The sequence below is a fragment of the Apaloderma vittatum genome, unplaced genomic scaffold, assembly GCF_000703405.1.
Source record: "Apaloderma vittatum isolate BGI_N311 unplaced genomic scaffold, ASM70340v1 scaffold10188, whole genome shotgun sequence".
Classification (NCBI taxonomy): Eukaryota; Metazoa; Chordata; class Aves; order Trogoniformes; family Trogonidae; genus Apaloderma; species Apaloderma vittatum.
In genome coordinates this window covers 59830-73741 of record NW_009732430.1, presented here as the reverse complement: position 1 = coordinate 73741, position 13912 = coordinate 59830, and the positions used below count along the sequence as shown (strand labels likewise).

The 13912-nt window shown below is 45.3% G+C and overlaps 1 protein-coding gene across 1 annotated transcript in view; it reads left to right on the top strand.

Moving 5' to 3' along the window:
• The first annotated feature begins 746 nt into the window (after nucleotides 1–746).
• Nucleotides 747–13912, top strand: part of SPRED2 (sprouty-related, EVH1 domain containing 2) — a 25995-nt gene continuing 12829 nt past the window's right edge. The window contains exons 1-3 of the mRNA XM_009875523.1: nucleotides 747–917; nucleotides 2222–2390; nucleotides 5154–5218. Of these exons, the coding sequence (XP_009873825.1) occupies nucleotides 774–917; nucleotides 2222–2390; nucleotides 5154–5218 (378 nt within the window). The 5' untranslated portion in view covers nucleotides 747–773. The remainder of the gene's footprint in view (nucleotides 918–2221; nucleotides 2391–5153; nucleotides 5219–13912) is intronic.

The following is a 13912-nucleotide window of genomic DNA, read 5'->3' as shown; positions in this document are numbered from 1 at the left end:
TGTGGGAGGAGGCTTGGGGGAGCAGAACCTCCCACTGTGAGGGTTCTTTTGACCCCTTGCGATGGACACCTGGCTTATCCCCAAATCTCACGTGCTTCCAGAATAGCTTCGTGTGAGGTTACGATGTGATGTCTTTGAAAGCCCCTTGAAATGCTGGTGGAGCTGGTTTAGGGACACGACGTGGTTCTGGTGGCCTGACCCGAGATGGTTGCCTTCTCCTTTCATCTGCGGTACCAGCTGGAGCTACACTTGAGGTTTTCTCCTGTAAGGCTGTCCTGTCTGTGGAGAAATTTGAGTGTCTTCCAAAGCCCACTTCATTAATTTAATCCACAGAAACCTTAAAACACTTTGTTCATGGGTTATGTGAGCTTCATGTGTTCTTCCAACACCTCGGGGACCTGGTCCTCCAATGCACGCCCCATGGGTGGTGGCTGACCCCGCTCTCTTGGTCCCTGTCCCCAGCTGCATGAGGGAAAGTGTCCAGGACCATGGGTTGTTTCATCTGTATGTTGGCATGTGGAAACCCAGTGGGTTCGTTTCTTGCTCGTTGACGGGTCTCTTTCCTCTGGTGGCTTGAATGGTCAGGGCCGTCCATCACGGACGTGGGCTTCCATCCCGGGCAAAAGTGTTGGGGCCGGACAAGCATTCTCTAAATACCACCCTCAAGAAAAGCTCTCTGATGAGACTGTGTGATGTGCTGCTCACAAAAGGTTTTGTTTTTGTTTTGTTGCCATTGCAGTGACAGCTACATTGTGCGAGTCAAAGCTGTGGTTATGACCCGAGATGACTCCAGTGGGGGATGGTTGCCGCAAGAAGGAGGCGGTCTCAGTAGAGTTGGCGTCTGCAAGGTCACGTACCCGGAGGGCAACGGAAGAAGTGGATTTCTAATCCATGGTGAAAGGCAGAAAGACAAACTGGTAATAGACCCTAATTCAACTTTTGTCTCTTCTTATAATGAGAATTATTCCAAATCTATTGCTATTGTACTCTTGTGCAAGTTTGTTGGGGTTTTTTTTAAAACATAAAACCCAGGCATGAGCAAATAGTTCCAGGTTGGACTAAAAACAACTCGTCTTCATCTACAGTTTGCCATCTTTTGCTGTCTAGATTGGCATATCGCCACCTGGAAGGAGCAGGTAAATTTTTGAAATCCATGTGCAGAGATCCCTTTTGATTGATAAAGGGACCTGTGGGTTTTTTTCCCTAAGACCTAGCAGGGGTAAGTGGGAAGTGAATTGAAGTGTAAAGAACCCATGAAGCCAGTCACATTGCACTGAGTAATGCAGCGCAAGCCTTTAAAGCGGCCATGAATTATTTATGCTGCGTGCCGTTCAAGGTTTGAACGAGCAGAGTGAGAATATGAAGACAAGTTGTCTCTTATGAATTGACGCACTCGATTTCTTCTGGTAGCTGTTTATCTCACAAGGAGCTCTCTTCTATCTCCACACGAATCAAATTAATAAAGCCTTTGCCTTATTTCCAGGGTCCGTTTTAGATGTTATAGTTTATCTCATTTATATATGTTTGGTTCTTCTGAAATTTGCTGTGGTGAAAGGATGGGCTAGCTTAGAAATAACGCTGCCTGCACAGGCTCTGCAAACTCAAGTGTTCAGGCAAAAGAAAAAAAAAAATACATTATTTGAGTCAAGAATGGTCTTGCATTCAAAAAGCCTGTCTTTTTAAAGCTGTTTCAAATACAGTTTGTCTTTTGCGAGGCTGTTTTGCACGGGATGCTTTTTTTGACACTATTTGCGGGCCTTGCTTGCGGTTTTGGGGGGTGGAGTGAGGCTGACGAGCCATTCCTGTTCTCCCTGAGCATCGCCCTAGACATGGTCTGTGGCACAGCAGGGCTTGAAACGAGTGCCTGCCTTGGCGTGAGGGAGGAAAAGAAGGTGAGGGGGAGTGTTCAGCCACCTCCTAAATCTGCTGCTGCCAGGTAAAATTTCTGTTGAGCAAAATTTTTGAGGGAAGAGGTTTTCCCTCCACCTGAGCCACGCTGGGTCTGGGTCCGAAACCGGCTCTTGAGGTTGGGAGCAGACACCCACTCAGCGTAAGGAAAAGGTGACTGTGGCACGGCGATGAGAGCAATCACAGTGTCTGGTGTTTGTTAGTCAGCATTTGGTAGGGACGGAGGTTCCCCTCTACGCGAGACGTGTCTTGGCTTGTTCCTTGGGATGGGAAAAGTGACTTTGCTCCTCTTTTGGGGCTCGCGCCCTCACAGGTGGTGCTGGAGTGCTTTGTGAAGAAGGACCTGGTGTACACGAAGGCGAACCCCACCTTCCACCACTGGAAGGTCGACAACAGAAAGTTCGGGCTCACTTTTCAAAGCCCCGCCGACGCCCGAGCCTTCGACAGAGGAGTGAGGAAAGCCATCGAGGACCTCATCGAAGGTACCGTGGCACGGCGGCGGCCACTTCAGCCTTTGGAAGAGTGGGGAAGGGGGGGTTTGAGTGATAGTGTTGGGAAGAAGGATGGGTTTAATATCAGTTCTTGGACTTGGACATCTCTTGTGCATGCGTAGCCGGGTGCTTACCCTGCGCTGAGCAAGTCCCAGCTCACTTTTAAGAACTGAGTTTTCTCATATCCCTTAAGGAGCGAAGGGTGATTTCAGTCCAAGGATTTGCCAATCCTATCTGGCCTGGTGGGCTGTCCAGATTTCTCCTGGCTAATTATTGTCGAGTCTGTTATTTCTGCTTATTTTAATTGCTTGAGTTTCGTGTTAGCAACGGCAACTCAAACCGCCCAGGCTCTTCTTTATACGCAGCCGTGTCTCGTCTTACCGAGTCTTTGTTAAATCATGGTATGAATCCCCGCCTGGGGTTGAAGAAAACTTTGTTTTGTTTTATTTTTTTCTGTAATTAGTTTTGTCTGCATCCTGTCCTCTTAGTTGAATGGTAGTTCTTGAAGACTTTGTTGTGTTTCTGTTGTGTTTTTATTTTAATTCTGAAAAAAATGCGTTTGAATTGCCTTTGATATTGTCATGAATTTTTTTCCTTTTCACATTTCATTGTAATCAGGCAATACAACTAATTCAGTAATACTTTTATTTTAATGAAATTTGATTCTTCATGGGTTTTTTGCTTGTTTTGTTTTTAACCATGACACTTCATGGAGGGACTTGGTGGTCCAAAGTCTTTCTTCTTCTCACCTGGTATGACTGGGGTATTTTTATATGATATTACTTTTTGAGGTTACTAGTTCAGACACATATACAAATCTGTATTCTTTTTGAGGACATTAGCTCCATAAAACAGCTGAACATTTTGGGTGCCCTGTCTGTCCTTGCTTTGACATGGAAAGGGAAGATACTGGGAGCGAATTAATCACCCTGGGCTCTCTTCTGGTAAATACCTCATCAGTTAGTGGAAGAATCTTCTCAGCTAGTTATTAATTTGCTTTTTCCTGTGCCAGTAAGGTGAAGAAGTTACAGTTAGGTCTTCGGCTTTCTTGGTTTTGCTGGTTAAAACTGGGAAGCATTTTTGAATCATAAAAGTGATTTTTCTAATGTAAGTGGCACAGGATTGTACAAAGTTGGAAGGTAACTCAGCTGCGTCAAGTAGTATTTTGGAAATGCTGGTACGTGGCAACTCCTGCTCTTCCTGATGCGTTTTACAGCGGAGGTATTTAAAATTGAGTTCTGCTGTATCTCGGATACTTCAAAATCAGCAAATCTATATTTATCCCATTAACTGCACAGACTGATCCTCATGAATGTGTTCCTCCTTAACTTCCAAATAAGGCTTTCTGAATGAAAAACAATAACTGGCTCATACACGCACAGCATCAGCGGTGGATTTCACTTATCGTTCGCTTTTTGTTCACATAACTCATCAAATTAACAGGTAATATTAAGCACAACAAACTACATGCATTCAAAACATCATGAAACCACTGCTTTATTATTAATATTTAACTAATGCTTTGCTCACTGTAGCATCAGATGTGTAGAAGTTTTATGCACCAGAGCAGGAATCCTATGCAGCTCTGTGGAGCATCTGGATTTTTATTTTTTACTTTTAAAGCTAATGTAGCAAATGGTGCAAACATTTTCACATTATTTAGCGTTTTAAGTGGGCTTTCGCACTTCGCTCTGCACATCTTCATGATGATGCAACTGAGAGAAGCCAAGGCTGGTGCGGATAACATTATATAAAGCGTTTTATTTTAAAAAATTTCCAGAATGAAGGTGGTACCAGCCGTTCAACTATTTTAGACAGAGATGTGATGCGGCCCTAATTCAGTATAACAGTGGGCTTATATCAAAAAAGAAAAAAAAGGCTTTAGCTTGGGTTTTCTCCCCTTATCAGAGCGTTTTGCTGCACCCACCCTCCATGGCAGTCTCTTAGGGGGGTGAAGGCAGCTGGAAAGGTGGTCGGGGACTAGGGAGATGGGTCACTCCCTTTTAGCCACAACATAAATTTAATGCCAAGCCCGGCGACGGGGGGTGCTGAGCAAGCTCTCGAGAGGGGCACGTCTGTGGGGTGGGGAAAGAGGTTGGAGGAAGTTGGTTTTTAGTAGGATTTCCCCCTTCTCCAGACGACTGCCGTGTAATTAATGAGAACGGCAACGCTGCTCCTGGCTGCGGTTTTACACGTTTCAGCTCCTTTCAGATACTTGGCTTATGTGGGGCAAGGTGGTTCTCTAAGAAATAGCCGGGGACAGAGAAGGCCTTTACGATACGTAACTTCCAAAATTAGAAGCGGAAAAATACCAATCTAACTCTTTGTTGTCAAATTAGGTGGGGTTTTTTTAAATAAAAAGTCATTTTACCCCCCAGATTTAGGGAATACTTGGAGAATAACTCGTATATGGTTTCTTGACAGCTGAGGATCTGGTATGAGCACTGATTAGTATGTAATTTTACCGTTCTTCAGAAATGAAGTTCTTCTGTAATTGGAAATGTTAACTGCTATTTTTAGCAAAGTTAATTAGCGTTGGCAGCCGTGCAGTTGCATGTCAAGAAACACTTTCAGATTTTACGTCTCCAACCCAGCTACCAGTAAATGTTTTTTTCTTCCTTGATTTGAGTCACTCTTTTACACATCTACAACATACAAAGCTGTGAGAATCCAAATGTTTACCAGACTAATTAAAAAGAAGTTGCAGAGAAGTGTCATGTTTTTAAAAAGTTGCTTGGTTTTTTTTTTCCTTAGGGTCTACGACTTCCTCGTCGACGCTTCACAATGAGGCCGAGGTCGGCGATGATGATGTCTTCACTGTAAGTACATGTCAACCAAGGTCATTTTTCTTCATGCTCTGGTTTATGTGGTCAAGTTGGGAGGGGGTTTTCTTTCTGTGCCTCAGGGTTGGCTTCCAGCTGTTAACATGTTTGGCCGGTGAATGTGTCTTATTTGAAAGTGTATCTCTGTAGAAGGTAAAGCCTAGGGTTTCTGCTGGCCTCCTGTCACCTTATGAAAACCATGGCAGAGCAAATGTTGTCAGGGCTGGAAGCGAGCGAATAATAACTCAGATTTCTTTATGACTTGATCTGAGTGGTGTACACACCTCTTAATACCTCTCTCTGTGTCCTTAAGAAGCTCCCCAGAAGCTTGAGTAGATAGCTGCTACTCAGGTGCGCACTCCAGGAAATGAGATTTTGAATTGCAGTGGTTAACAAAAGCCGACTTGAAAGGTGTTCCGCCTGCGCATGCGATCGTAGGAAGTTCGAACAAGTGTTTTTCAGCTGGAGGAAGGCACAGTAGCACGCCATCTACCTAACCAGCAGTGACTTAAGTAGGAGTGAGTTGCTCATATTATTTTTTTTTCTTGTGGTAACGTCTAAAACGTGTTTTGGAGCTTTCCTCGAACAGAAGAAACTACTGTCCCCGCTGCTCTTGCACACTCTAGAAGAGGGAGGGGGGAAAAACAAACAACAAAAAAAGTAAAACGTCCGATGAAATTGTAATCTGATCGTGGACATTCCAGGGTCTGAAAACAAGACGCTCACAACGAATACTTTGTCTATTACATTTATTTGCTCAGCTCCGATCACGAACCCCCACGCACATGCGTATGTGCGTTAGTTGCGTTATAAATGCCCTCCTTGTCCCGCGGTGCAAGTGGCGACTGGCTGGCAGGAGGGCGAAAGGTGGGGACGTCCTCGATCCTCGGCGTGGCAGCAACAAACTAAAAGTCATCTTTGGGATGCTTCCCTGCAGCTTTGGGGTGAATGAGGCAGAACTGGGGACCGGCATCAAGCCGTTTGAAAACGGGAAACACCCAAAGGTGAAAAGGTGGTTTTGAGGGTGATGTTTCACCAATATGGGACCAGGGCGGGTTCCCTGCTGCGTTTTGACCAGATCCTCCCCGACGGCTGGCATGTTGTCCCCATCTGTCCTTTTGTCACAGCTCCGACACCGGGAGACAAACAACAGCAGGCAGGGTTAAAAGGTGACTTCCTGCGCTCCGCAGCAAAACTATCATTAGCAGCTGCTTCCCAACTACCTGCCAGAAGTGATTTATAGGCTCTGGGGTGGGACAGCCAGGGGGGAGGCACTGCTGGAGCCAGAGCCGCTCACCGGTTTGTGCTGATTTGTCCCCGTGTTTACTGGGCTCTGCTGGAGGTGGATGGTAGCGCTGGATGTGCGTGTGGCTCCTCTCTGCTTGTCACAAAGGGGACGGCCACCAAAATGTGCTTTGAGGGGGTGTGTGCCAGCTCCCGCTGGGTTAGACGTGGAAGTACTCAAATGTTAAAGCGGTGAAAAATAGCCTGTGGAAAGGGGAAAGAATATTTTTGCTAAAATCCAACTGGCTGATGTTTAGGGACCTGGGAGTGCTCCTGAATTTCTCCACAAGCTCCGTCTTGTGGTTGTGTTGATTTTTAACCTCATAGGGTGCTTCTTACCAGCAGTTGTTGCCTTAAAGTAGGTGTTGCTTTACACTGGGGAGGTTGGATGAATGGTGCTCCAGCTGCATCACAATTGCTCGAGCTTCTGCGTTCAAAACAAAGAGCTAAAACTGCAAGAGATTTTTCCCCCTTACTTGACCCCGGGGGGGTGACAGATAACTCCCTGCCGTGCAGATATTTATGGGTAGGGTGCTCAGCAGAGATGGAGGAACAAGCTACTCGACAGCATTAGCAAGGAGGAAAACTTGAGCCGCATTTGGCACCTTGTTGGGATCCCGAGTGAGATTCACACCTGGAGCTGTGCTCTGCCTGGCGGCTTTTTCCGCGTGGTGCGTGATCTCCAGAGTGCGAGAGGGTCCTCACCCATGGTGGTAGCTGTTTGTCAAGTTGTCAGGGCGCGTGTGTTGTCACACTCAAAAAATAAGGCTTTAGAAGCATCTTTTTTCCCTGTATTTCTTCTTTGTTTTCCAGTGATGAGTTATCTCATTTTCCTGCAATCCTTAAGCTCTTGGAAGTTCTCAGCTTCCCATTTATCTGGTAGGTGATGGTGGCATATGAAGTCTGCATAAGCCAGAAATAACAGACTGAAGTGTGGAGAGGTTTTAGGCTGGAATAAATTGATAGGGCTGTGATATGTTTTATTTTTACCCTTCTGTTTTCATTCTTTCTTTGCACTTCTTTTTGACTTGCGTGTCATAATCCCATTTGGTCATCTTTGCGCACAAACTTCTTTACAACTTACTTACCTGTAAACTTTTCCCCGGCCACAGGAGTGGATTTTTCAGGTTTGTTGCTTTTTTTCTTCCTCCTCTGTTTTAAAGAGAAAGTACATTTGTTCTTTTTTATATCCTAAGGTAGTTATTAAAATCTTCGCAGTCCTCCCCCTCTCCCACACACGCATGAATAAACTTAACTGCGCGAGGCAGAATTTTCAAAAGCATCTGCATGATTGAGTCATTTAATCAGTCGTTTACCCGTCTCTGAAAATCCCAGCCGTTGCTGCTATGCTACAGCCTCAAATATGTAGCCCGAGGTCCTGCCTCTCCCTGAAGATGTTTCAATTTGTTCAACCACAGTGGTCCAGAGCTTCTCATTTCTTACGCCGCTTCGCAGGTGGCCATTCCAACTTCGTCTTGCACGTCAGCGCTGGTGTTTGCACCGATGGAATGGTACCAGCTTAAAAACCAACTGCCCTCATTACGTAGAAGCGCTGATCCTGATAGGGCTGTTGGATATTGGTTGGCACTGGGCTTTTATATGGTCCCTGATCCCGTTAGCTTCAGTATCGCTCCGCGGGATGATGACTTTGTGCGTATTTTTGTGCGTGCCACTCGTAGGTCATCTCTGCGGCCTGTGCTCCCCATCCATCGTTCTGAAGCACGGGTCCTGTCTTTAAAATACAGAACTTTTACTTTTCTGGTAATTTCCTGTGAATTAGACCCACAGGAACAAGATGATACAAACCTCTCTTCTGAAATTCAGAGCCGAGAGGGCAGATAGCAAAGGTGTAAGAGAAATAAATGTCACTGACTTGAGGGGAACATGCTTATTTCTTAAATGAAATCTCCATTTAGAAGTTTTAACAATATGTAGTTGTGTTTCTTTAATTCCAGATCCTCAGTAGAGCCCATAAATGCTTTCCATATGTTAGCAAATAAATTTTTCCTGTCTTGTACATTATAAATCGTCCTCTCAAGAGATGCAATCTGAGTAAGACTAGCCATCCGTTCTGTCTCCGTTGGGGGAAACATTGTCTTTGCAGCGGTCTGAGATTGTTCTGTTTGTCTTCATCCATCCAGCTTGCATCTTCAACCTTCTTCAATTAACATTCGTTTCAGAAATGATGTTTAATGAGCACTGAATATATCCTGTAGTTTCTCAGCCACAGAATTTGCCATAGAATTGTGGGTTCTTATGTAAATTTTTTTCCTTAATCTACACTTTTACTTTCAATTACAGATAATAATCCCACATGACTATGAAGTGAAAAATGTGAATTGAGTCCAAGGAAAAAAAAGGTCAATGTCTTCCAGAGTCTGCTAAGTGCCTGAAATGGTCTCTTTTAGCAACCCATCTGAAAAAGCAGAGGTGTTCATTCTGAAAACGTAGGACCAGTGGATCTGAAAAGCCACTCATGTGTTTTTCAGATAAATCCACAGCCTTGTGCCTCCTTTAGTGCTAAAGAAAAGAGGAGCAAGAGCTTCCACATCGGTTCTAGTTTGTGAACCCGAAAATGACTGCAGTCCCCTTCTGGGTTCACAGGGATGTGAGGGAGTAAAGAACAAAACCCAACCTTACGAAGTTCAACATGCATATTGCAATCAGAGCTCTTTCATGTAATCAATAATATTTTTTTTAAAAATCGGTTTTTTTTTCAAATTGAGGCTTGTGGAACTTTGCAGGTAGAGGAGACGTGATCTCGAGATGCATGGCTGAGCTACAGGGTTGCATTTCAAGACACCTGGACTTCATCCATTGCTTCTCTTGCAGACTCCGGGCTAAAAGCCCGTTTGCCTTGGTTCCTCAGCTACAAGACGGGAAAAACACTCTCCTGCTTCCCTAAGGTGATGTCGACGGAGCTCACCACCACCACATTTTTTCTCGCCGGAGTCCTGGTGCTGGGATTCACACTGGGCTGCCATCAGCCGTCTTCAGACTCGGGTTTTCTCCACGGAGGTGTGTTTGGAGCGATCCCGCACCTTTCGTGCCTTTTGCTCAGCGCAAGCGTGTGCTCCTCCGCTCAGGGATGCTGGAGTTAAGAAGTTTGGGTCGTGCGGCTTGGCCGCTGCTGGCAGTTGTTTGAGGCAGACACAATTATCCATTCTCCGCTGTAGCGGTGCGGATTGTGGCAGATGTTAACGTTACAGTCCTCCTTGCATCTCTTCTGGTTTTCTAATTAAAAAACCAGACTTCTCCCTGCTGCCTTTCCATGAAACCTTTTCCCTACTTTCATCTCCCATGTGGGCCTCAAGCGTGTTACAGCCTCACTATTAGAATTTATAAGATTTATGTTAGTTAGATAAACACTAAATCTAATTTTTCTTGCTGGCCTGGTTGTTTCACGTTCAGATGGTTCTTTTAAAGAACCACTGTAGCTCTTTTTCTTTAAAGTAGACGTGTAGAAACCCAGTCCAATCCCTTTGGAATATACTTGTAAGTTCTGTGTGATGCTGGAGCATCCCTCCTCCCACCCTTTCATGGGAGACAGCGTGGCTGAGAGCAGAGTTGCAAGATTTCTTCCTTTCTTTCATGAGTTGTGCTCAGGGGTTAAGGAGCAGCAAGAGCCTGCAGTTTCCTTTTTCTTAAGGCTAAGAGTGAGAGAAAGGAAAAAATGCCTTTCAGAGGAACCGAGCTCCATACAGAGGTGGTGAAACGTGGTCCCTAGGTTGTGGCCACGAGCAAATTCACCTTATTTCCTCTGTTGGACTGAGCAAAGCGATAAGGGGATCGTTACAGCAATAGGACTACAAGGTCTTACCAGTGTTTTCTTCCAGCTCCGCAGCCAGCTGTGCTGTGCACATACGGCTGAAGGGTTCACTGCTGCTAGCCACATCCTCTGATGCCTGGATTTTGGGCTTGTGCTGTAAACCACAGCTATTCTTATTCAGATTTTAGAAGAAAAAAAACTACTTGCCAAGAAGAGAGGAATTCACACGCAGAAACCAGCAGGCTCAAATTCCTCCCTCCAGGAAAAAAAAGAAAAACCCTTTCCTGGCGTTAAGCAATGAACTGGACTAAGATTTATTCGTATTTTTTAGAGTCGGGTGTCTCAGGTTATACGCGCTGCTCTGGGCATCCCCGTCCTACACTTGAGCAGTCAGTGCAACGCTAACTTCGCAGTCGCTCCGCTTGTCTGGACTCGGCTTTAGCTCTTCGCACTTCAGTGCTGTGAAATCTGCCTTGATTGCTTCCAGCAGACTGACTCTCCGAGGTAGCCCCAGAGTCTGAAGTCGTTGGTTTACCCATGGTTTGTTGTTTGGTTGTTTTTTTTTTTAATTCTTCCTTCCATTAAAACCAGGGTGTATCGGCTTCTCGGTGGAATTCTTCCTGCTTTTATGCCAGGGATGAGGAGGCAGGAGAGGTGCCATTGAAATAGTGAAGAGGTCCTCAATATCCAGCTATTTTAAGCCTGCTTTCTTTTTTCCCTTTTTTCTTTCCGCCTTTCTTCAGGTTTACTTGGTCCACAGCAAATTCATGTCGCTCAAAGAGATTTTTCAGTAAGGAAAGTCAACTGAAAAGTTTTTCTCTGACTGTCGGGTTGTTTGTGTTTTTTATAGTTTTGCGTTTCTCCCTTTCCTTCAGGACCTCCTGATTCTTTCAAGCGATTCTGGGAATTACAGCCCAGTTATTTTCTTACTCTTTTTACCAGTACAAGCAAGCTGTATTCACTAATAATACAACACGATTGTCACAGAGATGGAGGTATCGTTGCTGTCGTCTGGACTGGCAGCTGCTCTAAAGTCCTTCAAAACTGTAGGGGCAAGTACTTCTCCTTCAGCCTGTAGATCATCCTTGCTCGCTCACGGCCTGTCACCTGGACAAAAGGAAATAAAAAAATTACTGTGGTGTGGAGGTGTGCGGAGCATAAAATCTACTTATTCTTGTGTGTGCAACAAATTCATGAGGTAGAAGTGAAGAGCTAAGGAGGGAGAACCGTGGGGAAGGTTGAAAGCTTTATTCACCTTTTTTTAAAAGAGAGGAGGAAGAAGTAGAGGTCTAGCCCTATTTCTGTAGTACTTTATTGTATTTGTTTTGCTTTCAGGTCAATCTCTGCTGGGCATGGCTGGCTTTTCTTGCTGCAGATCAGGAGTATGCGGCTCAGCACAATCCCTAAATGTGTTGAACTTCAGTTCCTTTGCTGCTGTTTCAGTCTAAGTCTGTAAAACAATAAAACTACTTTTTTTTTTCATTTTTTAAAACAAGCTGTATCAGTCTGGTTGTTTTACCACGTACAGACTCCAGAGTGCCTGGCAAGGACGGGATCACCCAGACGACACTGCTGAGCTCATGGGGAAATGCTGGGAGCGTGGTCAGGAATTTGGTCGCTCACCGTCACCTGCGTGCGCTCTGTGGAGAAGGCAGAAACGTGTTTTTGCTGTCACAGTTTTTTGCTGTCACAAACGCAAACCCAAAAGAAAGGATGCGATGATTTATTTTGATTTTTTCCCTTCACATTAGCGCAAATACAGGAAGTTAGTCCTTGCCTGCCCGTATCAGCCTTTTAAGAGCTTGGGGCATTTGGGGTGTCTGTGGAAAGACAAGGACCATCTCTGGTTTTTATTAAGCAGAAAATCTCTGTACTGCTATCAGATACTCCAGGTCTCACAGCCGTGTAGTTTTTACGTAGCTGATGATAGCAGCGACTCGCATGTGGTAAGCTACTTGGCCGAGGGTAAGCAATTTTTCTTGTCACACTTCTTCCTCTCAAGACCGTTTTCATAGTGTATTTTCTGGCTCCGTACCGTTCCCACATACAACCGCAGTTGGTCCTGCGTTGGGATTGGAATATATCCTGCAGGAAACTGAAATTTGATCTTCTGCTGTGATGGAAGTTTCCTTATAGCTGTATCTTGCCAGAACTTGTAAGTGGTGTGCTTTGTGCACCAGTTAAGCCCTGAGTTTTGCTGAGTTTTTTCGAGCAGTTCAGAAGAGATTTTTGTCAGGCTTTTGTTTCTTTCTCTTTCTAACACCTGTTTTCCCCTTTCCCCGTGCTTAAATGGTGATACAGCGGTCTGTTTCAGTGTGCTGGCTCTTTTAGTTTTATAGTCTATAATTATTTTGTTACTTATAGGCAGGCTTGCATTCGTTTAAGTAACCCTTGGATTAGTGAAAGCCTTTTTTCATGTAACATGAAGTCACCTGAGGCTTCGGGATGAGAAGGGCCAGCAGCAAACCTGCCTGTAGGATTCCGTGCCCAAAGTTGAATTGACTGGTGCCTCCCTGGCTGTAGTTTCTAGCTGACGAATTTGTGATCCGAGCATGTTGTAGCGCCATTTCACACTTGTAATCAGCTAGCTGCGTGTTTGTCTCCTGAAAAAATAATTTGGCTGCGTAGTAATGGACTTAAACTATGTGATGAGTTAAAGTGTGAAGCTGTTTATGAGCGTGTTCCCTTTTAATTCATCTGGAGCTGGATGCTTTAGTGCGTTTGTGTGCTTAAGGCACAAATGAGTTCAGAAACAAAACACAGCCAAGATGAAACTGCCTTTTCTTAACAGGCAGTAAAATGGGGGGGAAGAGATTTTTTTTTTATTATTTTTTTTCCTTCTTTGAAGGGATTGGTTTTTAACCCAGATTAGCCGACTAGACGGACTTAGCGCATGGCCTCGCAGGCAATAGCAGCAGCTGGGGCAGAGGGGGCATGAAGGGCGTGTGAGCATTCAGAGGTGGAGCCCCAATTGCTGGCTGCTGACAGAACCTTCCCCGAGACGCCTTGCTTGGAGGTGGCCTTTGCTAGTCCTCCCCAAAAGCAGCCACTGTGGCTGTTACCATTTCCCTTGCATAGCTCTGATCCCTCGACCAGGAGGAGGGTTTACAAGTCCAGCTCGTCTTTTCCGTGTTTGCAGCCCGGCGGTTTTGTCCACCTCAGCTTGTCACAGAGCTTCACAAGCTGGGTTTGTGGCCTTCTCGTTTTGGCCTTGCCTTTGCTCAGCTCTGATTCCCTGGGCATTTCTTCGGCATTATGGAAAGGGGACCTGATTTGGGGCAAGACACCTGTGAAAAGCAAATTATTTTCCAGCCAGCTCGGTTCCCTCTACCTTGCTTTTGCAGCACAGCTGTGCCAAGAACAGAGCTGGCGTGGGGCAGCAGGAACGGGGTTGCAGGGGTTATTTTAACGCCGTGTCTGAAACCACAGCCAAGGGATAAGACTCAACTCTAGAATCATAGAATCATAAAACAATTCAGGTTGGAAAAGACCCTTGGGATCATCGAGTCCAACCACTGACCCTACACTGCAAGGTCACCCCTAAACCACATCACCCAACACCACATCTAAACGACACTTGAACACATCCAGGGATGGCGACTCAACACCCTCCCTGGGCAGTCTGTTCCAGGGTCTGA